Source organism: Dermacentor albipictus, chromosome 3 (genome assembly GCF_038994185.2).
Source record: "Dermacentor albipictus isolate Rhodes 1998 colony chromosome 3, USDA_Dalb.pri_finalv2, whole genome shotgun sequence".
Taxonomy (NCBI): domain Eukaryota; kingdom Metazoa; phylum Arthropoda; class Arachnida; order Ixodida; family Ixodidae; genus Dermacentor; species Dermacentor albipictus.
The window spans coordinates 144,582,448-144,609,194 of record NC_091823.1 but is presented as its reverse complement, the minus strand read 5'-3'; the positions used below and the strand labels follow the sequence as shown (position 1 = coordinate 144,609,194).

The 26,747-nt window shown below is 47.8% G+C and overlaps 1 protein-coding gene across 3 annotated transcripts in view; it reads left to right on the top strand.

Moving 5' to 3' along the window:
* The first annotated feature begins 2,128 nt into the window (after positions 1 to 2,128).
* LOC135905315 (uncharacterized) overlaps positions 2,129 to 26,747 on the top strand; it is an 87,229-nt gene continuing 62,610 nt past the window's right edge. The window contains exons 1-3 of one of the 3 annotated variants that reach the window (XM_065436343.2): positions 2,133 to 2,485; positions 12,702 to 12,841; positions 25,330 to 25,409. In XM_065436343.2, the coding sequence (XP_065292415.1) occupies positions 2,408 to 2,485; positions 12,702 to 12,841; positions 25,330 to 25,409 (298 nt within the window). In that variant the 5' untranslated portion in view covers positions 2,133 to 2,407. Of the gene's footprint in view, positions 2,486 to 12,701; positions 12,842 to 25,329; positions 25,410 to 26,747 lie in introns of all 3 variants that reach the window. The other 2 variants (XM_065436345.2, XM_065436346.2) reach the window with 2 other exon arrangements.

The following is a 26,747-nucleotide window of genomic DNA, read 5'->3' as shown; positions in this document are numbered from 1 at the left end:
TTTGGGGACAGAGAAAGTGCCAAAACGTGTCCCGGTAAGATTCAGTACACGCGAAACTGCGTCATACGGTCGAGCTGCATTTCGTCACGAAGCCAGGTGTGGCGAGCGTGCCCTAAACAACTTATAATATGGCTTGGGCTCATAGAAAACGTCGCAACCATCTCCCAGCACGAGTAATTACCTCAAATTTCGATAACTGTTTTTCGATAACAGCGTCGTGATATAGGTTAAGTTTTGGGCAGTAAGCCTAAATGTGCTTGAAGTGCACCGCAGATTGTGAAAAAAACTTCCTCACCATGTGTCGTCCTTGGTGCACGAAAAGATAACTTGTCACCATCGGGGACCAACTCCCCTTTTTCGCATTTCCCGTATATATATATATATATATATATATATATATATATATATATATATATATATATATATGTATATATCTAAATCAGAGTGAGAGATGAAGGAATTACAATTCGTGGCCACTGCTTCATTTATGCACACGTATATCTAGCGCAACTCAAGATGGTCTCCGGCGGACTACCTTTATTTGGACCTCAATCCTAGGATGCAGAACCTGTATTGAGTGACTAATTTATTGCGTGCGATTAAGATGATGGAACTTGGAGCTCAAAAAGGTGCGACGTAATGCTTACGCGTTTCTGTCGCATTTGCCTTTTAATTGCCAATGATTGTTTTTTGCAAGATGTTTCAAAATTATACACTGCGTTCCGTTCCTTACTTGGAACACTTTTCACAGCGAAACTATGTATCGCTAGGGCATTTCCGCGTGTACGAACAACCCGCGAACTAGCTCCTTTGGCAACTCCGCGCAACCGCGTGAACGTGATCGTGCCAATGCTCGCATATTCGGGGCCCTCGTCTTCTTTGGTAGCTGGTTCTGTTGCCTCTCGTCATTTCAGCATCGAATTTCATTTCTCGGCCGTTGTCGTAATGGTGAGACCATGCTAATATTTTTCATTTGCGATGGCACGCACCATTGCTTAAGGGGCAATAAGCCGTTCACTGCCATACGTGACGGACACATCTAATAACAGAGGTTATACGCGAATGTGTTTGCCCACCTGACCTCACGATGACCACTGATCAGGCCAATGAATCTGTTCGTACCTTCGTTCAAAATACCGTCACCTCACTGTCGGGTGCTAAGTAGCTTCGCTGGTCATCCACCTTTACTGCGTTAAGTGGCTCATGAAATATTTACAGGGAAATTGCTCAGGGCTAGTTAACCCAGGACTGTGTTCGTGTGTAAACACAAAACTCCCCATACGTGGGCCGATCCCGAAGATAGCGCGATGCCTGGCCGTCCCGCGGCGGAGATGCGCCTTGCCATCAAGGGGCCTGCACACACAACTTCGCTGGACATCCTTCTCCACACTGTGGAGGGACACTGTGATTTGTTTTTCAGAGCCCAGAACATTTATTTTAATCACGTCCCTTCAGATCTGTCTAAGCGAACGTCATACGGAAGAAGCTCCAACATATCAATTTACTATTACAACAAACTATTATAATTACCCGCTTCATTCGGATTCAGCGGAACATGTTCTTTATGAAAAGTTGAAAGCATCGTCGTAAAAGCTGATTTTTGCCTTTCAAGATGGGCCTGTATAAAATATAACTAGAAACAAATTGTCCGATCAATTTGCCTTGTTACGCAAACAAGACTCTGAATTGTGGCTCGCCGCGCACCGTTAGTAAATTAGAAAATCGATCGTTTCGTTCTTTTTTGTTTTCTGCAAATGATGTCTGCGTAGCCAGATGACTCTTTCGTAGTAAAGTAATTTGAGTAAGCTTTGTATGTTTGCAGGCGTTCACATAAAGAAAGGCGCACTGCCTAAAGCCTATCAATTGTGCAAATTGTGCTCTCCGAGCATTTCAATATTATTTTGTGTGTAATATTTTTATTATGCATAGATATTACAGCAGAAAACATGCTCGTCCACCCCCTCTGTGGCCAGTTCTTATTTTTTTGTGGCAATGCGATTTTCACTGCTGTTTAAACACTTCTAGACGCTGTACGTCATATAAGTGTTATATTAAAATAAATAAACAATGCATATAATAAACAATGCCTGACGCGCTCAGTTCGCGTTTTTCTCAGCTTCATCTGACAGATGTTCTTTTGCGCGCAGCTGCTTAGCTTGTGCGAGAAAAAGTTTGTTTAATAGTCTTCGTACACCATTCGACCTACGTATGCGCATCGAGTGACCTTCAGAAAGCGTTGCTGTTTCATGTTTTAAACAATATATCTGCGTCGTACTCGGAAACATTTTAAATTAACGAAATCAATTACTCGTTGTCGTTCCCCTTTTAGGTATATGTAACAGGCTTGCTTTGAGAGTTGTGCGAACCGCCCATCAACTAGTGCGCGGGTGCCGTTTAAATAACAACTATGAAGTATTTAAACTTTGCTGTGCTTCTTGCACTTTTTACCGTTGCTAATGCACTCAACATTGAAGTCCTCCACAAGGTAAGCAAAATATGTTTTATACATTGCTCTATTTTATCTTATTTTGGTCAATATCAGTGTCCTCAAAAAAATAATTTCTGCTAAGGCGAAAGAAAGTCAATATTTTCCCACGAAGCGTAGTGCATGGTGTCCTCTTAGGTGTGTGTGTCCTTTCCACACTACTTTTCTTTTTCTGTCTGACATGTTGTTGTAATGAACCTGCCAGACAGCGCAAGTGAACGAATGACTTTCAGTAATTTAACCCACCTAACAATAGCCTAATTTCGACGATGCGCCATTCTGATTGCAGATAATGATGCGTTAATATAATTAGGCTCTAGGTTGAAGCAGCGCTAAGAAGACGAGGACAGGAAGCGAAAACAAACACAGCTGGGCGATTGCAATTTCCGATTCCTGCCCTCATCTTCTTCGCGCTTCTTCAAGTTAAACTCAAGACGGACTAACTTCCCGAAATGAAATAGTTTCTATTTGGGTACTTCGTGCGCTTTCCGGGGGCTTTGTATTTAAGTATCTATGTGTTTCCATATACCCGTTTCCTTTTCTGCGTGCGTCACTGGGTCCTTCCTGGTCGCATGGGCAGCACATCGGGCTGCTGTGCTGGGTTAACAGCAATGGAACACAACCATTGCACCGACATGGTCATTCAGTATTTGATAATTTGTACATACCTTCCGTTCTTACACGAACCTGTTTCACGCCGACATGAGTCACTGTAGAAGCCGGACAGGGTACGAACCGCATTTGGCTGAAACTCTTCGACGCCAACTTGGAGCACTGCATATGTGCCACATAGTCTGTGTTGGTCTTTAATGAACGTCTTTGATGCCTACTGGGGTGACCCCGGTATGTGCGAGTAGTTCATACATACATAGTCACCCATACATGCCGACCTTCATACATACATAGTCACCCAACATGGGTGACTTGTGTGTGCAACTCGGAATGTGCCGCTCAGCGATGGCGAAGAACATGCCTTAAGTTATTCTTATGATGAGAGGAATCGAATCCACATAACAAAGATTCCTCAAGGACAGTAACCTGAAGCACTTCGCCAAAAATACCCTGCTTGTGTGTAACTTTTCAATGAACGCCTTTCACGTTAACGCTTCCGCGAGCTCCACATGACTACGTTGGGTATGTGCCGCACTGCAACGAACGTCTCCCCAACATGGGTCACTTAGTATGTGCCAAGTGATTGTGTGACAAACGAGGGAACAATTCTCAGCGTTTGCAGGCACCGGCGCGCCACGCTGTTCGTCTCGGAGGCCAGGCACGCACTCGTCCGGAGTGCCCCTAGGTGGCGCAGCTTGTCCAGAAAGAAGCACTAGAGAGGAGCCGGTGGTCACACGGCGCATTACTCAGCGTTCGCATGCCAGGACGCGCCATGTATTTCGGACGTCACGCACGGGCTTGACGATGACGGTGGTAGATGGCACCGACAGTTCCTAGTTAAGCGTGAAAGAAGCTTCCAACTGATGTACAGGCTTCCCAAATAACTCGTTTGAATAGCGGCAATACTTTGAGCCGCTACTTTGACTCACTGCTAACGCATCGGCGTCGACGGTCATCGTGACATGGGTTCTGCCGCAACCTTCTGTATCTTGGGAAGTCTCGGAAGAGAACAGCAGTTTACGATGCGTAGCGAGGCACCGGAAGCGGTAAGGGAATCTATCTACTTAGGGTAGGTAGTCACCGCGGATGCGGGATCATCAGACTGAAATAATCAAAATAAGAATCGGCTAGGGTGCATTTGGAAAGCATTCTCAGATCATGAACAGCAGGTTGCCATTATCCCTCAAGAGAAAAGTGTATAACAGCTGTTTCTTACCAGTACTCAGCTACGGGGCAGGAACCTGAAGGCTTACGAAAAAAGTTTTACGTAACTTGAAGATGACCCAACGAGCTATGGAACGAAGAATGATGAGTGTAATGTTAACAGATAGGAATAGAGCAGATGTGGCGAGGGAACAAGTGCGAGGTAACGACATCTTAGTTGAAATCAAGGGAATGAAATGGGCATGGGCAGGGCATGTAATGAAGAGGGAAGATAACCGGTGGTCATTAAGGGTTACGGTCTGCATTCTAAGAGAATGAAAGCGTTGCAGGGGGTGGCAGAAAGTTAGGTGGACGGATGAGATTAAGAAGTTTGCAGGGACAACATGGCCACAATTAGCACATGACCGGGGTTGTTGGAGAAGTATGGGAGAGGCCTTTGCCCGGCAGTGGGCGCAGCCTGGCTGATTATGATGATGATGATGAATACATCACGCACCAACACTATAGGTCTTTACCCGCCGTGGTTGCTCAGTGGCTATGGTGTTGGGCTGCTGAGCACGAGGTCGCGGGATTGAATCCCGGCCAAGGCGGCCGCATTTCGATGGGGGCGAAATGCGAAAACACCCATGTGCTTAGATTTAGGTGCACGTTAAAGAACCCCAGGTGGTCAAAATTTCCGGAGTCCTCCACTACGGCGTGCCTCATAATCAGAAAGTGGTTTTGGCACGTAAAACCCCAAATATTATTATTATTACTATAGGTCTTTTTAAGGCCGATAGTGAGCCAAATAAAAGTGAACAGTGTGCTACGGCCCTCAATAATTATTTTTCACCATTGTTTTGGGGCTTGAGAAGCTTTTCTGTTTAAACCGCCATTAACTTCCCGTTGAACAAAATGCCTGAACTAACTATTACCGTTCAAGCTATACATAACCTGATTAATAGACTCAAACTATCTTCAGGTCCTGGGTGCGACCAAAATCTAGTGAGCTTCTTAAAAATACTATTTCACAATGAGTTAAATTATTGAACATAACATTTACGCATTTCTTAAACTTAAGTTAGGGCCCCGACGACTAGAGAAAAGCGGAAATAATCCCTATTTTCGAAACAGGTGACTGCACTAACGATAGTAATTACCACCCAATTTTTCTGACAAGCATTTCGTCTAAATTACTGAAAAACGTGTCAGCGTCCGGTTTAATGACTGCCCTAGAGAGACAGAGAAATAAACTTTATTGTGAGACCCGGCTTCTTGAGCCCAGAGGTGGGTGGCCTCCTCAGTCCAGATAGCCATGACTCACTGCCGCCGCCTGAACCCTGTACACCAACCGCAGCTGGCTGTCAGGGTCTTGCGTCGCCAGCAGAGCCTCCCACTGGTCTTCCAATTCTTCTTCTGAATCCGCCTCTTTCTGCATGTTATTGCCTAGTGGTGATGATGATGGTGGTTCATCTCGATTATTCCTGCATCCAAGCACCATATGGCGCAAGGTGTTGGGCGTGTCCGGCGGGCAGAACTTGCAGTCTCACCCGTAGATGCCCGGGTACATGGCGTGCAGCAGTGTTCCGTGTGGGTAGGTTCCAGCCTGTAGTCTTCTCCAGGTTACCGCTTGGTCCCTACTCATCGTCTTATGCGCGGGCGGGTAGCAACGCCTCTGCTTCCTGTAGTGCGCCAAGATATCCGAGTACTTCTTGGATATGCGTTCATCATCCTCGTCACAGTCGTTGGTACGTGCTCTCTGCGCGTCAGAGATGGCTCGGCGTGCATGATCTCCAGCCGCGGCGTGCGCCACCTGGTTCCCCGTGAGAGACTCATGTCCCGGCGTTCAGAGGATTTGCGCTGCTTCTGTCTTGGTGTTGTTCAAGACATGAAGTGCTGCCTTTCCAATCCTTCCATTCATATACCTTCTGCACGCTTCTTGCGAGTCCGTCAACACGGTAACCATGGCCTTCTTGCACGTTCCGCTGGCCAGGGCTATGCCCACCTCTTCCGCAGTGCTCGCGTCCTTGGCACGTATGGATGTGGCTGTAAGTTGTTCGCCCTCCTCGTCGACCACGCTGATTGCCAATCTGTCGTTGGTACTGTACGCAGCGGCATCCGTATATCTCATGTTTCCTTCTTTGCTGTTGGTGCGTTCGAGTATGCGCTTGAGCGCCTGTATTCTCGCCTGTCTCCTTTCCTTGTCGTACTAGGCATGCATGTTTCTGGGAATGGTACTTATGTGTAGCTTGTCTCTCATCTCATGTGGGATACCCTGGGGTAGGTGCCTTTCAACCTCGACTTGGTAGCCCAGATCTTGCAGCAGGGCTCTTCCCCTCTTTGTCAGCTTTAGTCTCTCCAGTTGGTTGACGTTGTGCGCCTCCACGAGCTCTTCCCACGTGTTGTGGACTCCCATTTTCAGTAATTTCACTGTGGACGTGGAGGGGGACAGACCCAAGGCAATTTTGTATGATTTTCTGATGAGGACGTTTACTTTGTCTCGTTGACTGTTCTTCATGTCAAAGTATGGGGTCCCATACCTGACGATGCTCGTGAGCAGCGCTTGTATCATTTTCGTGCAGCCTTCTTCCTTGAGTCCGTGGCTTTTGCTCGTCACTCTTTTGATAAGGTGGGTTATTCGTTGCACTGTTCTCTGAATTTTTCTCAACTCGGCTCCCCCGGCGCCATCCTTTTGAATCAGGAGTCCGAGGATGCGGAGCACCGTAACCTGCGGAATCATGATGCCTCCCACCTTTACTACCGGGTCTGGTATCTGCTGCGGTTGTCGGCCTCTTGTGCGCTTTCTTAGCACCAAGAGCTCCGATTTTTCAGGTGCGCACGTCAGTCCACATGCGTCCAGGTACTTTTCCGTAGTGTCAACCGCTTCTTGCAGAGCGTCTTGCTGTTTACCTGTCGACCCTCCCATAGTCCAGATGGTGAGGTCGTCAGCATATATTGCGTGACCAATCCCTTCTATTTGCTTCAGCTGCTTGGGTAGTGAGCTCATCGCCAGATTGAATAGCATCGGCGAAATGACGGAGCCTTGTGGCGTTCCCTTTTGCGGTATGTCGAATTTCTCAGAGCGTAAGTTGCCTATCCCCACTGTGGCTGTCCGTTCTTTCAGAAAATCTTTGATGTAATTATCTATTTTTTCGCCGCAGTTATATACGTTGAGGTGCTGCAGTATGGCTTCGTGAGACACGTTGTCGAAAGCCTCTTTCACGTCAAGTGCGAGGATGGCTCTTTTGCTGTGCGTGTCCAGCTTGTCGATGACTTTTTCCTTGATTTGGAGCAACACGTCTTGCGCGAACAGATGAGCTCTAAATCCGAACATAGTGCTTGGGACGTGTTCGTTGTCTTTGAGATAGTCGATCATGCGGTTGTGCACCATGTGCTTGTAGAGTTTTCCAGCACACGAGGTTAGGGATATAGGTCGAACGTTCTGCACGCTGATGGGCTTGTTGGGTTTAGATATCATGGTTACCTCGGCATCATTCCAGTGGTGCTTTACCTTGTTGCCAGCACTCGTTGATGTATATTAAGAGTGCGTCTACAGAGGGTCCGTCAATGTTCCGGAGTGTCTTGTTGTTTATTCTGTCGTACCCCGGCGCCGTGTAGCGGGTGAGCTTGCTCAAGGCCCTCTCGATTTCTGCTTCTGTGAAGGGCCGATCCAGTTCTATATTTGGGTTGCCTCGATACTCGTCGAAGTGCGAATCTACAGTTATGTTTCGCTCCGTACCGAGGAACTTCTCCTTCACTTCTTTGATAATGTCTTCCTCTTTCCCCGTGATTGTGTATGAGTCGCTGCGCTTTCTGTTTTGCGGCGTTCTTGTTCTCCTTCTTTGATAGGAGAGTCTTGAGCACCGCCCAAGTGCGCTTGCTGCTGAAGGTACCTTGAAGCTTTTTACATGTTTCGCGCCAGTTCATTCTTTCAAGTTGTTCAGAGTACTCTTGCGTTTCCTTGATCAGCTTAGAGATTCGAATTTTGAGTTTCCGGTTGTACTTGTTACGCTGCCAGCGTTTGGCGAGACCCCTCCGCGCCTCCCACAGGTGGAGTAGGTGCGGGTCGACCACGGGGGTGATTTGCGACAGCTGGATTGTCCTCGTATGTTTCTCGGCTCTTTCCACGACTGCTCTGACCCATATTTTTATGTCGTCTATCGTCGCATTAATGGCGCTCTCATCTTTGCGAAAGGCCTGCCAGTCCGTGATCTTGGCTTTTCTTATCTTCATCGTTGCTTTGTGGGGCGGAATGATCGTTTGCACTATATAATGGTCGCTACCAAGATTCTCGTCCATGCAGCTCCACTCATACTGTTTGAGTCCGTGTACGAATGTGAGGTCGGGGCTGGCGTTTCTAGATACACTGTTGCCGATGCGCGTGGGTGTCTGCGGGTCGTTGAGTAGCGTGAGGAGGTGTTGTTGGGCTACGTTGTGCACGTCTTCTCCTTTTTTCTTTGAGGCCGCATAACCCCACACCACATGGGGAGCATTAAAATCTCCAAAGACTATCAGCCCGTTACCCTTGCAGAGCTTCTTCACCTCTCTCATAAGCTTGTCTAGAACCTTTAGGTGGTCCTTTGGTGGGCTGTACACGTTTAACACAAAGAGGCTTTCATGCTGTTTTTTCTCGGGTACGATTTCGACGAGGGTGTGTTCGATGCAGTGTTGGATGTCGCTTCGTTGAGCGTTGATGGCCTTCTTGGTCAGGATTGCTGTCCTCGTTTTACCGTTAGTGACGTGAGTGAGGTAACCACTGACCTTGAAGTCTTCTGCTTCGGTTTCTTGTAAGGCTATAATATCTGGGTCAAACTGCTTGCAGAATCGTACAAGGTTGCTTCTCTTACTTCGGATAGAATGACAGTTCCATTGCCAAATTTTGAGCCGTGGGTGTCGCTTGTAGTCATCTTCCTCTTTAGTTTGTCCCGCCATCTTGTTCGCTTAGGGCCTGCATTATCTTGGCTTCTCTCGCAGGGTACTTAGGTTTCTTGAGAGCATTGTCTCTTTCTTCTAGCATGTGAATGCGTTGACTGAAACTTTCTCCGGATTGTGTCATTTTGGTCTGTAGAGCCTGAATCTGGTTCTCTATTTCCTTCGTGAAAGATTGGAAGCCAGTCTGTATCATCTGTGTTACCGTGTTAACGTGCACACACTTATAAAGCTTTTATCGTGCGAAATTCAACTCGCCTAGTTCACTGATGGCATTTTACATTACATGGAACTTCACATACAAGTAGACCCCGTATTTAGACTTCTCGAAGGTGTTTGATCATGTAATTCATTCTCTTTTGCTTAGTAAACTATCTAACCTCGGCTTACCACGGAACCTAATCCCATGGAATGAGCGCTTTCTCAACGGACGGAAGCAATTCACTTCAGCTAATAACAATCGCTCGCCACGAACGGACGTCACTTTGGGAGTACCCCAGGGTGCTTGATTATCCCCTTTGGTATCTTTAATATATTTTAATGGCCTACTGCCTAACATTACTAAAAACTATGGCTATTTGCTGATGACTGCGTCATTTACAACCCAATAACTCGTATATGGTTTCCTTGGAATTACGACTTGGTTTGCACATCATTGAAGACTGGTGTCACAAATGACATATGCCACTAAATTTCTCAAAGTTCAAATCAATGTTATTTACTCGCAAGTACACCCTTATTACCAACATGAACACGATGAATATTGTCTCCATTGAAGCCACATCAGCATACAAATACCTCGAAATACATATGAAATTGTGATCCCATATATAGAAATAATTTGATCCAATGCTCCAAGAACACTGGGCTATTTAAGTCTTAATCTGAGCAACTGCATCACAAGAGGCTATAAAATTGACATACTTAACACTCATGCATCTAAATCTAGAATACGCATCGTCCATTTAGCATTCCTCTCAAGCACATCTAACCGCTCATTTGGCATCGGTCCAGAACTGTTCTGCTCGCTTCATCATCTCAAATTGCTCGTCTTACGCCAGTGTCTCGCCACTCAAGTAATCACTTGGCCTGTCAATGCCCCCTTCCCGCAACGTCATATCTCGCTGTTTCCAGTTCTACTGTTTCTTCTATCACCCGAAATCCCACCTCATGCTGCTAAATCCACAACATAACGCGTCCTCTCGACTCAGCCATACCAATGCAATAGTGCGTGTAGACGGCCACATGGCATATATGAACTCAGCTTTTTTTTCTAATGCAGTAGTGTTGTGGTATTTCCTCCCAGAACACAAAGTAGCATACGCCGAACGGGAAAATTTTCGCAAAAAAATAATAAGAATGTACTACGCAGCCCCAGACGACCACGGTTTCTTACACTAACACATCTGAAGAAGTATCTGCCTGCTAGAATTTTTCATATTTTTTCTACTGTTAACTTTCTACTTCCAATGAATTACCAACTGTATTTTTTACTTGCCCGGCAGTCTGTCTGATATATTTTTGTTTTTTATTTTGGTTCCAATCCTTGAAGTTCCCATGTCTTTATGTCACGCTTCATGTAATGCCTTCGGCCTTTAAGGAGAAATAAATGAAATGCAAATGAAGTGTTAGACCTTGATACTTACACCTTTCTTTCTTTATTCAATCCTCTATTCAAGGCACTCCTAGAAGAAGTATGTCTTACGGGAGTCGTCTAAAGACTTACTTCAATTGCCTGCTTGGGCTGAGCCACTCTTACAGGTGCAGCAATATGACGGAACAGAGATAAAACATGTCAAACAACACCCACATACATACGAAATAAAAAAATCCACATTTTGTACATAAAATTGCGACAAATCACAAACACTGAAAGGTTCAGCTCCTAAAGGAATAATTTGTATACATAATTTGTATACCTTTAGTTTTCAACTAGTAGTAGTTATTCCGAAGTCCTTTTTGAAGATTTGCTTGGAGGTATAGGAGGTATTCTATGTACAGCCAGATGTCTTAATAAGAATATGCAGCAATAAATAACGAGTTGTCCGTCTCATATTGCGTTATCACCCCTAACACTAATGCTGAGTACAACCTACTGAGATAACACATAGTGCTGCTTCTCTGCATTAATGAAGAACGCGACGTTCGCCAGGAGGTTGCGCCTGATATTGCTTCGGTCATCTTGGCTACCTGTTCCTATAGATGGCGATTACGTAAAAGTGCCTTATATTTATTGTGTTTGTTACCCGTCCTATATTACGCTCCATGCGGACATTGTGGTGTAAACTTCTGTTGTCACGAAACACGTGGCATCTTATAGCGTGAGCATTATTCAGTACATATTCATTGATTATTCAAACACAGTTGCAAGCTTAATTGGAGGTTCGGGCCAACCAGCTGCATGCCACCCCATGCTTCGTTCACGTATACTTTTTTTTTGCCTTGAGACTTATTCTGCTGCTGTTATAAAACACCAGTTGTTTCATATCTAATCACCACATAATCTGCCCAGCTGCAAATACTGCCCAGAATCCGGACCTTGATTATCGGCTACGCCCTGTTTGCTCCGTAATTGTTGTTTTTAACGCGATAGCGTTAAGGAGCTCGTGTCGCAGAAAAGCCGGTGTCGTCGGCGTCGGCGTCCGCGGCGTTGACCGTGAGCGATAAATAACGGCAGGTACTTCATAAATAAAAAGCAACTTCCAAGATGGGCTGGGTGGGAATCGAACCAGGGTCTCCGGAATGTGAGACGGAGACGCTACCACTCAGCCAAGAATTTGATCTTTCCAAGCGGTACAAACGCGCCTGTAGTGAATGCGGTGTTGCCTTCGAAACGAGCCGTGGAAAGTTATACTGCAGTGTATACAGGTAATTATGAACATGTAACTTACAGAAGTCGCAATTACAAGAGTAGCGAAGTGCGTTTCCGCTGCATTTCTTCTGCGCTTTCCGCACACGTAGAGCCATCTTGCGGCAAACACAGAAGACCCCCTCCTCTCCATGTAGGGCGCTGCCTCGACAGATGGCGCGCCACGCCCGCATTGGAGCTGTGGAAGGACCGGTGCGAGGGGGGTCGTTGCCCGGACTCTCTCTCCCCTGACAACGCTTCGCCTTGCTCCCTCGGCAGAATCCAGCGTCCTTCCTTTCTTTAGATCGCTATCTGTCTATCTCTCTGCCCGTGCCGATCACGACGTTTGGCTGGCGTGCATCATTCATTTCCCCCTACGAGATACCGAGTTCTTCGGTTCGTTCCGCTTGCTCAGGCGCTCGTTTCGTTTTTTTTTGCTTATTATACTATACTGTGGAAAAATATAATTAAAGGCCACGATGATGAGACCAGGTGTAACGATCAACTAATTGTTTATTTTTTAGAGAGATGCCTCACATAGAAACGGAAACACTAATTGCCCACGCGTATTACAATCGCGACGGAAAGAAATCTTACACAGAAAATAAATTCTTGAATATCTGAAGTCTGGTCATCATACAGAGGCGACTAAAAGCGTACGTTATTATTCGATGCTTTCCGCAGGCCTTGAACACTACCGAAAAAGTTTGGTTGAAGAAGCGAAGCTTTCCGATACCAGATGACAAGTGTACATACGCTTCAAAGTTGTTTTTGAACCAGACTGATTACAAGTTCCGACTACATGATGAAATCGGCAAAGAAAAGTAAGTAGTCTTCCTTCTACATTTAGCATGAAGCTTCCCGTTCCTTTCTAAATGAACCAAGTTATTTCGCGACATGTATTTCTTCAAATAGAGAGAAAGAAAAAATACTGACCGCGAGACCTAAAAAAAAATACCAGAATAAAAACACGCGATATGGCAACCAGTGTGTAAGCGTAATATCGAATAGAAATACCCTCAACACCAAAACGCACACCGATGCAATCTATGAATAGAGCAAAGGGTCTATTTTCTTGAGTTTGTTTGTTCTTTCCTTCCAAAACGGTAATGAATCTGAGCCGATAGTCGAGCATAACACATGAGTGATATCTTTTGGTGAGGACATTTTTGGCTACATCAACCTGAACTCAGCAGGAGTCGTGAACACAATGTCATATAAGACCTTTTTGTAGAGCTCTGTAGAAGAAGTACAGTTCTTGGTCTGATGCAGGGAGTGAACTGTGGATAGCAACCAGTGATGGACGATGTAAACTTTGTTTTAGAAGCTGTACAGCTAAAGAAAGAGTGGATAATTTACAAGAACCATTTCGTGACATCGCTCATACAAGTTCCTTGAGCGCTGACGAGTCGATGGCAAAAATGTTACAGCTTTGTATCTCCGACAGTGCCTATCAAACTCGAAAAACTACTTTATTGGTACGAATATGCCACCGAGAGCGACAAGTGGCACAATGGCAGAAAAATTACTGAATACGGATTTGTTTGAGTGGCGTCATCTGTTAGCCTTAAAATTTTCCGTTATTCGTAAAGATGGTCAATTTTAGAACCAGCGGAAATCATTAAACCCCGTTCTCATTTTACAGAAGCGGTGTAAAAAGCTTATACATCGTGTTTAATTTCAAATTGACGCATAGTTGTTTCATCGAACAGTATTAAAATCTGCCTTAGTAGTCCTTATGATGGCGAGAACTGCACGCTCAGATCCTGAAGATGTTCAGCAGCCATCCCGGAAAACGGTAAGTGGGTTCTTTGGGTGTCTTTCAAACATAGGTATCACCCGCCGTGGTTGCTGAGTGGCCATGGCCGACCCACGGAGCAAGAAATATAGGAGTGGAAACTCCGCTGTTTGCGGCGACCAGAAAAGGTCACAAGCCCGCGGATATATTTTCATGCTGGCGGCACCTGGCGGCATGGGAAGAAATTACCGCTGTTTCGGTTGCCAGGGCAACCGGTCGAGTGTTGCTCCCGTTCGGCCGCGCGCGCCTGACTTCTACTGAGGGCACTCTCGCGCGCTTCTTTACCGCTTGTAGCCCGAAAAGCAACTGCTGCTACGCTTCAGCCATTTGAGCACAGTAAAAAATAAAACGCGTTTTCCATGACAGCTATAAGATGATACGTAGCTTCTGGTTGTAGCCAGGGCTATCTTGCTCCGTGGCGGGCGGTTTTCGGCTTTTTGCGCTTGCGAAACTGATGGCTATCTCGTTCCTAATCGCTCAAAGGGCGACCGCTTCTTTCTCGCTCTAGTGCTCACAGGGGTGCGCTTAGGAAGGATGCCGCCGTGCATGTGTTTCCGTTCCTTTTCTTTTTTATAAGACTCGCGAAAACTAGTTGCCCTAGCTGCTTGGCGATGAGAGGAAGATTAGAGGAAGTTTGCCACACGTGTTGCTTTTTTTGATGGGCACACAACAAAACAGTTTTCTTGAGTGCGCGCACCTACGCAGTTCGGTTACGGCGTGCCCGCTGAAGCAAACACCCGTGTCGTCTGCTTGTCGTCTGCTTTGAGCGGGTGCCGCCGGAGTGAGCGCCGGGCGCTGCTTTTTTTTTCCGCTGCTGCTTCTACGACGCGCCGCATGGTGCCGCCACTGCATAGGGTAGCGTCGGCGCATGCAACAATTGTGACTTTATCTGGTCGCCCGCGCTCGCTCGCGCTGACGGGAGTTTCACCTCCTATATGTCTTACTCCGTGGGCCGACCTAAGGTCGACCTCTCTGCATTCTTTCAAGTTATCTTTCTCTTTTCGAACCATTATAATTAGGAGAAGACAGCGACAGCAGGAAGTTACTCAAGGCACATTTCATTTCTATATTGAAAGCAGCGTCGTGGCAATGGTCGTTATAGCACGTCAAGAGATCACAACATTAAACACGTGTTCCGTTTAACCCCTGAAATCGCATTCTTCGTTATGGAGAACAGCGTATTGGAGGGTTCCGGCTAAATTTTAGCGAAGTTATTTTGTTTACTGTTCACCAAAAACACGGTACGCAAGGGTTTCTCTTTGCACCCCATGAGACTGCGGCCGTGACGGCAGGCGTCACACGCACGACCTCGTGTTCAAAAGGCGCCACCCCATTGACAAGGCAAGCTCAAGTTTCCACCTGCCAGGCCCGAGCATACTGCTTCCTTAGTGGGAAGACGCCGCCGATGCCAACGCTGTAATTGCAGTACCATGTACTCCTAACAACTTGGGTATTTTACGTTATCTTCACAAATAGTTCGGCTGTCTGTGGCGCGGCCGCGTTTCGTTGGCAATTCACAGTTGTGTCTGTTTAACATTAAGCATTTACTAGTTTGGTCGGATGTCATGCGCCTTTGCAAGTCTAGGTAATATGAGAACGTTACGGTTTGCAAAGGACATTTTTCCCTGTGTTAGATATTAATAAAGGGAAAATCAGACATCCACCCGTTCGTACCAAATGCAGATACGCAAACAATTATAAAGGTGCTGGGCAACCACCAGATGGGAGGATGACTATGTGCCTATGACTCGACAAGAGGTCGTACTCGTGGTTCCCGCGTCTTTGTTTTTTGCACGTGAAAGAATGCATGAACCAAACCTGCTTTCAAGCAGTAACTGCTCTTGCGCTCCTCTATTGGCATTGCACATAGCTTCGTCGTATTTGTGCGATCTACTTTTCACGTTGTCAAGGAGGAGGAGGAGGAATAAACTTTATTAGTAGAAATGAGCCGACGGTAAAATCGTCCGAGGTGGGCGGCTTCCCTAGTCCAGGATGCCGTGGGCCTGAGCTGATAACTTGGCCCTGCTCACCAGGCGATGCTGGTCTTCAGGGCTCGAGCTTTTCAGCTGGGCCTCCCACTGCTCGACGGTTGGTCCGGTGATGGGCGGTGTCGATGCATTTTGTTGACATTCCCATACCATGTGGTAGAGGGTATTGGGCCTAGAGCAGAAAGCGCATATGTGGGTATACCTCGTAGGGTACATCGCGTGTAGCAGGGTGCCGTGCGGGAATGTGCCGGTCTGTAGTTTTCGGAAGATCACCGCCTCTTCTCTTGTCAGCTGGTGATGCGGGGGTGGATAGATCCTCCTACCCAGCCTGTAGTGGCTCAGGATATCGGCGTATCTTTTCGGGACGCTATCTTGTTGGTCTACCGGGGCTCGTGAACCTGGTGGGATAGCCCGGAGAATGTGATCTCGGGCAGCGGCATTAGCCGCTACATTACCCGCCAGGGACTCGTGTCCCGGGGCCCAGACAATGTACAGTTCAGGAAAATTGTCTCGTTTTTCGAGGATGCTCAGGGCTTGTTTGGAAATGCGGCCCTATTGGTAATTTCTACATGCTGTTTGCGAGTCGGTGATGATTGTGATTAGATCTTCCTCTCGCTGGCCTGTAGTGGCCGCCAGGGCGATCGCCGTTTCTTCCGCGCAGTCGATGTCTGGAGTGTTTACCGAGGCCGCAGCTACCTCTTGTCCTTGGCCGTTGATCACGCTGATAGCATGGGCCGCTCTGTTCTTGTACTTTGCCGCGTCGGTGTATCGGACTGCTCCTTGTTTTGGTCCTTCGTAGGCCTTACGTAGAGCTTTCACTCTCGCTCGCCTCCTTTCTCTGTGGTATTCAGGGTGCATGTTTCTCGGGATGCTGGCCACCGTGATCTTCTCCCTCAGGGGTAGAGGAACCCGCTGTTTTGTAGACTCATATTCGACTGGGTAGCCCAGTCTTATTAGCATGTCCCTACCCGTGCTGGTGAGCTTGAGTAGCTCTATCTGGCTGGTCTTGTGGCCCTCTACAAGTTCCTCCCAAGTATTGTGTATGCCCAGGCTGAGCAGCTTCTCCGTCGACGTCGTCGGTGGAAGCCCCAGTGCGAGCTTGTAGGTTTTTCGTATTAGGGTGTTCAATTTGTCTCTCTCGCTGTTCTTGAGACCCAGGTACGGGGTGCCGTAAGTGACTCTGCTGATTATCAGGGCTTGTATTAATCTGATTGTGTCCTGCTCTTTCAGGCCGTGCTTTTTGTTTGTCACTCTTCGCACCAAGTGCGCGACTTGGATAACTGTCGCTTGCAGTTTTTTAATGGCGGCGAGACCGGCACCGTCCTTCTGGAAAGTGAGGCCCAGAATACGAAGTGTGTCCACCTTGGGTATGTTGACTCCATTTAGTGTCAACGTTGGGTCAGGTGTGTCCTGCGGAGGCCGCCCTCTTGTCCTCTTTTTGAGGATCAGGAGCTCCGACTTTTCCGGCGCGCATGAAAGACCGCAGGAGTGTAGATAATGCTCGGTCCTGTCGATGGCTTCCTGCAGGGCGTCTTGTTGTTCGCCCGCCGATCCCGTGCACGTCCACATTGTCAGGTCGTCTGCATACATTGCGTGACGGATACCTCTGATGTTCTGCAAGAGGTTCGGCAATCCCCTCATCGCTATATTGAACAGCAACGGGGAGATCACCGACCCCTGGGGGGTTCCTTTCTGCGGTACTGGGAACTTCTCGGTCCTGAGATTCCCCAGGCCTATGGTCGCCGTTCTACCCGTCAGGAAGTCCCGGACGTAGTTGTATGTCCGCCGTCCGCAGTTGGTATGTTGTAGGCTTTTTAGCACTGCTTCGTGTGAGACGTTGTCGAAGGCTCCCTTCACGTCGAGTGCCAGGATGGCACTCTTGTGGCATGTGCTGAGGCCGTCGATGACTTCTTCTTTAAGCTGAAGTAGAATGTCCTGGGTGGAGAGGTTAGGCCGGAAACCGAACATAGTGTTCGGCAGGTGCCCACCTTCTTCCAGGTAGGGCGAGAGACGATTGTGGACCATGTGCTCGAAGAGTTTTCCCGCGCATGACGTAAGAGAGATCGGACGCAGGTTCTGTAGGTTGATGGGCTTGCCGGGTTTCGGGATCATCGTTACGTCCGCGTGCTTCCAGGAAGCCGGTATACTGCCCGTCTCCCAGCTTTCATTGATATACTTTAGCAAACTCTCCGTCGCCCCGTCGTCCAGGTTACGGAGGGTCTTGTTGTTAATTTTATCCCTGCCGGGCGTCGTGTTTCTTGTGAGATTTCTTAAGGCTGCCATGATCTCCGACTTGGTGAAAGGTTGGTCTAAATCCGGATTGGGTTCCCCCTCGTACTCCGGGTGAATGACTGGCTGCGTCTTCCGTTGTTGCTCGTCTCCGATGTATTTCGCAGTGATGGCTTCGAGCGCTTCTTCTTCGGTTCCCTGGAAGTTGTGTATAAGTCTTTGTATGTGTTGCCCCGTGACAGTTTTTGATTCCGTCTTCACCAGAAGGGTCTTTAGAATGGCCCAGGTCTTTCGGTTGCTGAGGGTTCCCTGTAACTGGTCGCACACTTGATTCCAGTTCTGACGTCCGAGTTTTTCAGCATACTCCTCTGCCTGCCGCGAGACTGCGGCAATGCGGATCTTGAGTTTGCGGTTTCTCTTCTGCTTCTTCCATCTCTTCAAAAGTCCTCGCCTGGCCTCCCAGAGGTGAAGTAGGTGTGGGTCGACTTCGGGATTATCCGCAGTGAGTTGGATGGTCTTTGTGTACTTGGTAACCAAGTCCATCACGTTCTTGGTCCACTCCTCGATGTTCTCTAGGCTGCTGGGGTGTTCATCTTTGCGGAAAGCAGGCCAGTCTGTAATTTTGGCTTGACCTAATCTCACGGGGGTTTTGTGGTGCATGATTTCGGTCTGGATGATGTGATGGTCGCTGCCCAGAGTCTCGTCCAGTCTCGACCACTCGACTTGCCTGAAGCCAGTGGAGAAGGTCAGGTCTGGGCTGGTGTCTCTGGAGACACTGTTGCCGATTCTAGTTGGTATTAGAGGATCGGTCCACAACGTCAGCTGGTGGTGTTGTGCCGCGTTGTGCACGTCCATACCCTTCTTGTTGGTTGATCGGTAGCCCCAAGCCACGTGTGGAGCGTTAAAGTCGCCCACCACGAGAAGTTTCTGACCGTCGATGACTTTCTTCACTTCTCTCAGTAACTTGTCCAAGTCCTTTAGTGTGTCGCGTGGAGGACTGTATACATTCAGGATGTAGAGACTCTGCAGGGTTTTCTTGGGAGGAACCAGCTCAATCAGAGTGTGCTCGATTCTGTGGTTGATTTCGTGCTGCTGCGTCGTGTAGTGCTTCTTGATGAGGACGGCGGTCCGGGTCCTTCCTTGGGCAATGTGCGTTTTGTAGCCACGCATCGTAATATTATTTGTCTCTGTTTCCTGTAACGCGATGACGTCAGGTTGGTGTAGGGTGCATAGGTGAAGTAAATTTCGCCGTTTCCGATTTATTCCTCTGCAATTCCACTGCCAAATTTTGAGGGTTTCGGTCGCTTCTTTCTTCTTTGCTATTTTATTCGCCATCTTGGCTTCCCAGAGTCTCGTTCATCTGGGCTTCTCTGATGGGGTATTTTGGCTTTTTCCTTGCCTGCTCTTTTTCCCTTTCTAGGATGGAGATGCGTTGGCTGAGCTCGTTGCCCATCTGGGTGATCTCCTGGCGGAGCGTTTGTAAGGCTGCTAGGACGGTGGCTGCCACAGACTTGCTTATGGTGTCGACGGCCTGAGCCAGTTCGGCTCGGAATTCATTTCTCAGTTCGGTCTTGTCTTCGGTTCGGGCCTTGTTCACCTTGTACTCTATTCCCGATTCTAGGTCCTCTATCGGGGGAGTATGTTCCCTCGGCGGCGTTGGCGTCATGGTCGGTGTCTGCTGTTTTTGCAATTGCTCAATGAGATGTTGGAGCTTCCTCTCCAGGGCTTGTTCCCTGGCCTGAGCTCTTTTGTCCCGTTCCTCCTGACGTCCTTCTTGCTCTTCTAGACGCTTCATGAGCACTTCATTCCGCTTCATCAGGTCGGCGTTTTGCCTTCTGAGGGAGGCGATGGTTTCCTCGTATCTCGAATTTCGCTCTTGTGTCGGCAGTGAGGGAAATGGGTCGGTTGTCGACTATCTATCTGGCTATCTATCTATCTATCTATCTAACTGGCTATCACTTCCGCCCAGCTGATCTTCTGCTGTTCTTGCTGTGGCTTACTTGTTCGATATTCCGAGGAGCTTGAACTTGTCTCCCTTGTTATAGGTGGTTGTCGGCCTCTTGATTTACTTCTCTCCCTCACGTACAGGGGTGGGGGTCTTGGCTTGAGCCTTTTCTCGCACTCCTTGCTTGCCGTCTCGTGAGGTAGTCCACATAGTTTGCACTGCAACTGGCAATCATGATCTGTTTGTGGGTTCTGCACCCCGCACCTGTTGCAAATGTGTTTGTCTGGGTTGGGGCATACGTCCTGCCGGTGGCCGATTTCTCCGCAGGCCTTGCAATACTGTACCGATCTGCGGTATGGGCGGCAACGTGTGTACGAGCCGGCCACCTTCACATAGAAAGGGATGTGCGGACCTTCGAAGGTGACAACTGCTGAGGTGGATTTGCCGAGCATCCTCGCATGCAGGATGCCACAGTTGTTGGCTGCCAGCAGTTCCGCAAGTCGTTTCTCCGTCGTACACGCAGTGATGCCGTGCACGACTTCACGTACTGTTCCTGGGAGCGGTTTGATGTACGGCGTCATCTCGTATGTGGCCGCCCCAAGTTCGATGCCGTTGATGGAACCGAGTTTCAGTGCGTAGTCCTCGTCTGCGGTGCTGGCAATTATCAGGTTCTGCTTCCACTGCGTTTGGATGGTTACGTTCGCGCAAAATTCTTTGAAAGGGGAACCACTTGCCCTTGCAAGTCCTTCGGTGATCTTCTCGTCCGGCCAGCTGGACAGTTTCAAGCCGGTTCTTGGTCGGTATACCACCTTGTAATCATTCTCTGGCAGCGGCGGCGTCACGCGTCGCGGCGGTGGCTTGCCGTTGGTTCGGCTTCCCTGATCTTGCTGCCGTTGGTGGTTGCTGGTGGCTTGCATGCTTGCTTCTACTCTCGGGTTGCTCCTCGCGTTCAGTCCTCCTTGCTGGTTCTGGGGGTTTCCTTGCTTTCCTCCCTCTTGTATGCGGTCCTCGTTCGGCGCCTTCTTGTTTTTCCTTGCCTTGATTGCTTGGAACCATGGGCCAGCTTGACTCAGCGTCTTGCCGCTGTTCTCATCGAATTCCATGTTGCTCTGGACCGCTGTGGAGTCTTGGCTATTGTTCTCTATGTCCATTTCGTGAGCACTGCCGTTCGTTTCCCCTGCCATTCTAGGTGCTCGCGAGGCCACGCGGGCCCGCTCCTGGGGCGCGTGCGGCGTTCGAAGAACGGTGTTCGAATATGTCGAGGTGCTCGTTGCTCGGTGCGTCAAGGTAAAGAAATCCACTCACCGTGGTAATTCTGGCGACTTTCGATGCCGATTGCCTTGTTGAGTTCAGTGGCACAAAATCGTGAAGGTTGGTTAAGGTTAACCGCAATAACTCGCGATAAAAGCAGCAGCCCATGCCTCACGTTGTCAATAGAATTTTATTTTCGCCCCATTACGACTTTTGTGGGAATTCGCTCTAGAAGATGTTCTGTGGTTGTATTTCTTTTCACTGGTCCCAGGCCTACAAGCGCCTTCGAACTATTTCAGAAGTTTCAACAGCGCGGTATGTCACGAGCCCTTCAGAGAGCGAACCGCTCTGCCATTCACTTTCAATCTCACACGGTTAACGCGCCAAAAAAATAGAAAGAAAAGAGTTCGTCAGTGAAGAGTGCATCTTCCCATGCTGTTCGAAGATAATTAAAGGAAACGAGAAAAGCGGTTGAGAGGAAAGCGTGTCGTGCGCCCATCGTGTACGTCTCTGCTTGCCGTCCCAAGCAGAGGGGCGCAGCGGAGTGCAGCCATCGCCCGGTGCCACCAACGTTTGTTTCAATAACTCAGCTGGAGAAAACTACGCTTCCGGTATTGCCTCCGTATGCAATGTCAATAATGAATATTAGAAAAATGTTTTTGTAAGAGGGGGCCCCAAACGTCTCTTTCTCAATTATGCCTGACACACTAGAAGGTATAGCATTGACTGCTGGCCAGCATGGTGTACCATGGAGTGTCGTTGAGTGGAATGAATGCGAGAAGAAACGATGTCAACAGAACGAGGAACAAACTATGTGGGGCGTCTGTCCTTTCGACATCGTTTCTTCTCACCCTCATTACTCTCAACGAGATCCCATACTTGAAATTAGCTTCTGATTCGTTGGTGCTGCTGTCTTTCTCTTTCACCCATATCGATATTTGCAAGAAGCGTGCAGATAGTGAAAAATACACTTATGCTGAAGTCACTACGATAGTGCTAGCCTGCTACACACTCCAAATTGTAGGTAAAAGTAAATTACTAACAGCGCGCGATCGCCGAGCTGCAATAGCAGACAACTACACGAACACTGCAGCCATATAACCACATATGCTAGTGCTATCTTTAATAGTACATTAGCAATGGGTCTCTAGAGATAATCATGAAAAGAAAAATGAAAATGAGCAAAAAGGGAACTATAGCCACAGCATATTTGCGAAACCCCAATTGTGAAGTGGACACTAGTATTTTTTTTAATATTTTACTTCTGATGCTCACATAATCTTACTTCAACATTATGATATTTCAGCTTTCATATCTTTAACAGCCGACATTTTAATACCCATTTACAAGATGCTTACATCACCTAATTTCCTTCAAAAAATTATAAACTCTTTTCACTACACGACTCATGCCCGATCCCCCAGAATGGGTTGCGCCGTTTCACTAAGAAACAAGAAGGAGGACAAGTTGCTGCTAGTAATAGGAGCAGCTAGATCTGTGACGAAAGAAATATAGAATGCACTTAGCTGAAGTGAGCTGGTACAACCTGGTAGAGAGGACATGTTTATTCTGTAGGTAGTGTGGCGAAGGTAAACCGGAGGAATTGTGCAATATTTAGCGCCTAGCTATTTCAATAAATTATCCTCAATGGCTTTTATTGATTAAATTATTGAGTGCATTCGTTGGAGCGGCCTGCCGGTGCTAAAACTATCTGCACCTGGTAGGGGTTTAAGGCTACAGGACATGTTTTCTGTTAGTTTTTCATTAATGGACCGCGAAGCTCTGAAGCCAGCTAGCTTGTAAATATCTAAATAGCTGTGTGGAACGAAAATGCTCTTACCAACATGTTCGCACGCGGATATTGCAAACGTCGGCTTGTCTTGCGTTTGGTGCTAAGTGGACATGCCCTATGCTATCGCTGGATTGGATTGGAAAAACTTTAATAAAAGTCCTGCAGGACGCACGTCAGCGCGCAGTGGGCGTCTCCCACGCAGGGACCGACAGGGAATACCTGGCGGCCGCTGCGTGAGCCTGCTGGACGGCCCATTGCTGGTCTTGTAGGAGCGGGCTTCTTAGGGTCTTCTCCCACCTGTCGGAGGTAGAGTCGGGCGGAACGTTTCTGCACTCCCAGAGCACGTGTGCGAGTGTCGCCGTGACCCCGCACGAGGGGCACGCATCGTCTGGGTAGACGTCCGGGTAGATTATGTGTAAGGTGGCCGGGTTTGGATAGGTATCCGTCTGTAATAAGCGTAGCGTTAGCGCCTGCGGCCTGTTTAGTTTGGGGTGCGGGGGCGGAAAGAGACGTCGTCCCAAGTAAAAGTGTTTGGTTATTTCATTGTAGGTTATTGGGGCATCCCTGTTCGCCTCCAACTCATCGAGACGTAGTTGCCCGGGGATGACGGCGCGGTCGGTAAGCGCGCGCGCAGCGTCGTGGGCTGTCTCGTTGAGGTTGGGCGGGGCGCCCGGAATCCGACCCAAGTGGGCGCGAAACCAGATGATGGTGTGGTGTTTGAGGGTGCTTGGATCAGCGCCGCGGAGGATGCGTAACGCCTTGACGGAGACGACTCCTCTCTCGAACGCTTTGATGGCTGGCCTCGAGTCGCTGAATATTGTAGTTCGCTTATCGTCGAGCATTGCCAGGGCTATGGCCACTTGCTCCGCCACCTCGGCATCACGTGTGCGTACCGTGGCGGCATTTAAAGTTCGTTGCGAGGACGAGACCGCTATCGCTGGATTCCTTTCCGAAATTGCACCATTTAACCAATTGTTCATCGGTACATATGATGTAATGAAAAACGTGATCAGACATTAGCAGGTGATTTCCCATGTCTTCTAGCGAGAATTATATCTGGCCGAAGGGATTATCTTTTCATCTTTGCCAAAACGAACAGAACAGAAGTATTTGCCAAAACGTCTGGCAGATGTAGTACCGTAGTATTTCACCCCTCCTTGTGTTTGCTGAAACGAAGAAATCTTCCCACAGCACTCTTGCAATTTCATGAACATGAGAAATAATTCAGACTCTTACGATAATATTACTATGCAGATTAAAATAACGAACATTACATTCACATGGTGGGCCAGGAAATGTGACGATTGTCTCAGCCTTTCGTTAAAAAAATGGCTTATGCTGAAAAGGCTTTATTAATTAGAAATCGAAACTTCCAGGCACTGACGAATGCAATTTACGGCTAGTTTAAGCCTAGTAATTGAAGTCGTATGCCGGGCCGTCCAATGCAGCTATTTACAGGGGCTCTGGTACAGGTCTTATGCTGCCTAATTGTATCTTGACTGCTGCTGTTTGCCACGGTTGAAATCTACGCATGAATGAATACAAGAAGAAAATAGTCACTTCGTATGCTTCATTCACAAAATTTAACGCCTAAACTCAATAATTAGAAATGCTGCAAGGGGGTGCTCCGGAATACGTTTAACGGCTTGGTACGCGAGCCTTTGTGTGTTTTATCCTTCTTACTGACCATTATGGAAGCTGTGAAACTCCTGCAATTATCTACGGATGTCCTGGCTGCACATGAACAGCTGCAATAAAGAGTCGGAGTGTACTTCCGGCTTACGGCCATGTGTTCATCGAAGCGGTCACTGTTCGTCCCGATCGAAGCATACCTAATGGTGGTCCTACCATTGCTGCACGTAGTTTTCTCGAGCGCACGCGCTCGGATTTCTCGGAAACGAGACCAGCCATCCTCGGAAATGTAGAGAAAGAAATAGCCACAATGTGGCATGTGTTGTCAACTGAAAATCGCATGTTTTGTGGTGGCTATCGAAATATTATGATGCCCTATTTTGCGGGTCCTTGATTGTCCTTGTCCCTTTACTAGTGTCCCGTGTCCACTCTTGCGCTGGTTACATCAGCATGGAATAGCAACTAGCCCGGTCTCACAGCATGCTTTGGTTTTGTCTGATGGGCCAACCCCTGTGGAAAATATTCTGTCAACTCACAGCTCCAAATAAAAAAAGACGGCGCCACTCTTGCAAAAAAATTACAGATAGGATACAAAAGGTGCATAGCAAGCGGCCTTTACTTGCGCATGTACTTTGCGAATACACTGTGTCAGCTTCATTTTCTCAATCTTGTTTCAGAGTTCAGCAAGAGTTCTTCGCTAAATTTGGAGGAGGAGAAAGGGGAGAAGATCCCTGGATGACAGTCAGCAGTGTGGAAGGTGACAATGATGCACTACTTAGCCGATTGTGATTCGCGCATGTACTTGGATTGGTCTCGAATATATGTGCTCGAGAAAGCAAATAGTTCTGCACAGCAACCGGACAAATTAATACAGAGCGATCCTGGTCGTGTCAACGCTCAGTCTAGAAACAAAATGAAGTTGCACTGTAAATACCTCAATGGGCCTTTTATTTTTACTAACCTGGAGCGCCGCTCTATTCCCAGGTGCCGGCATTTGACGAGATGGTGTGCGTAACAGCAGGCGTCAATGTGAACCTGATGGCGTCGTACGAAGTTTTCTTTTTGTTTTCTTTTGCTTCAATTTATGACAACTTTTGCGGTTGGCGGTTGCGAGCTGCAAGTGCATGTCGTCAATAATATTTTAACGCGATACCATTTAAGGTTCCGTGTCGCCAAAAATCCGGCATTGGCGTCCCGCGCCTACCGTCCTCCGTTGTTTCGGGAAAAAGTCATTTTAAACCAAGGATGCCTAATTACACATACCGAGCCACGCAGGTCCTCCGTGTAGCACAAGCAAGTTACTGAAATAATTGAATTTCTCTAAGTAAGATACACCAGAAAAGTCGTAAAGTACGACTTACACACAATGAAGAGACACTGGGCGTCGGAATCTAATTTAAATATAAGAGAATACATATTGATGTTACGAGAAAACTCAAACACAAACCACTTTTCCAGCATTTATAGTATTCCTAGACCAGCCACGGTGTGTCGGAGATCATGACGCTGCGCGCCTGGTTCCTTACAACATCTCCAGATGACGCTCGCCTCCGCGGCATCGCGGCGCACGCAAGATGCCGCGTTTCTATAAGAAAGCTAGTCTTCGCGCATGGCGTTCGCCGCCAGCGTTTCCCGTAAAACATTATGGTTACATAGGCCGCAGTTGCCGAGAAGCGCGAGAAGCAGTCAGGGACCTTCGAATTCTATCACGTTCCACTCTTAAAGGCGAAGCTTAAGACTCCTCGAAATTTCGACACGTATTTTCCGAGCAGCTTTATGCATTCAGCGTACCACAAAAGAACAAATATTGTGCGTGAACGCACTGTGCATCTGAAAATAGCTTAACAAAGAAAACGTCGCTCTACGGGGCTTATATGCAAGGCGTGATAACATATGGAAGCAGTTCCATCGCAGTACCATTGTGCACTGCAGTGAAGCACAATGTATTGCTGCGATAAAGTGAAAATCAGAGACAGCAGATCTGATATGCAGTGGCACCAGGGAACGCCCTGGCCTCTGCAGCTCCAATCCATGGACCATGACTTAGATACTGCGTTATCCGCTTTAACACAATCTCACGTGCTTTCTTGATGCC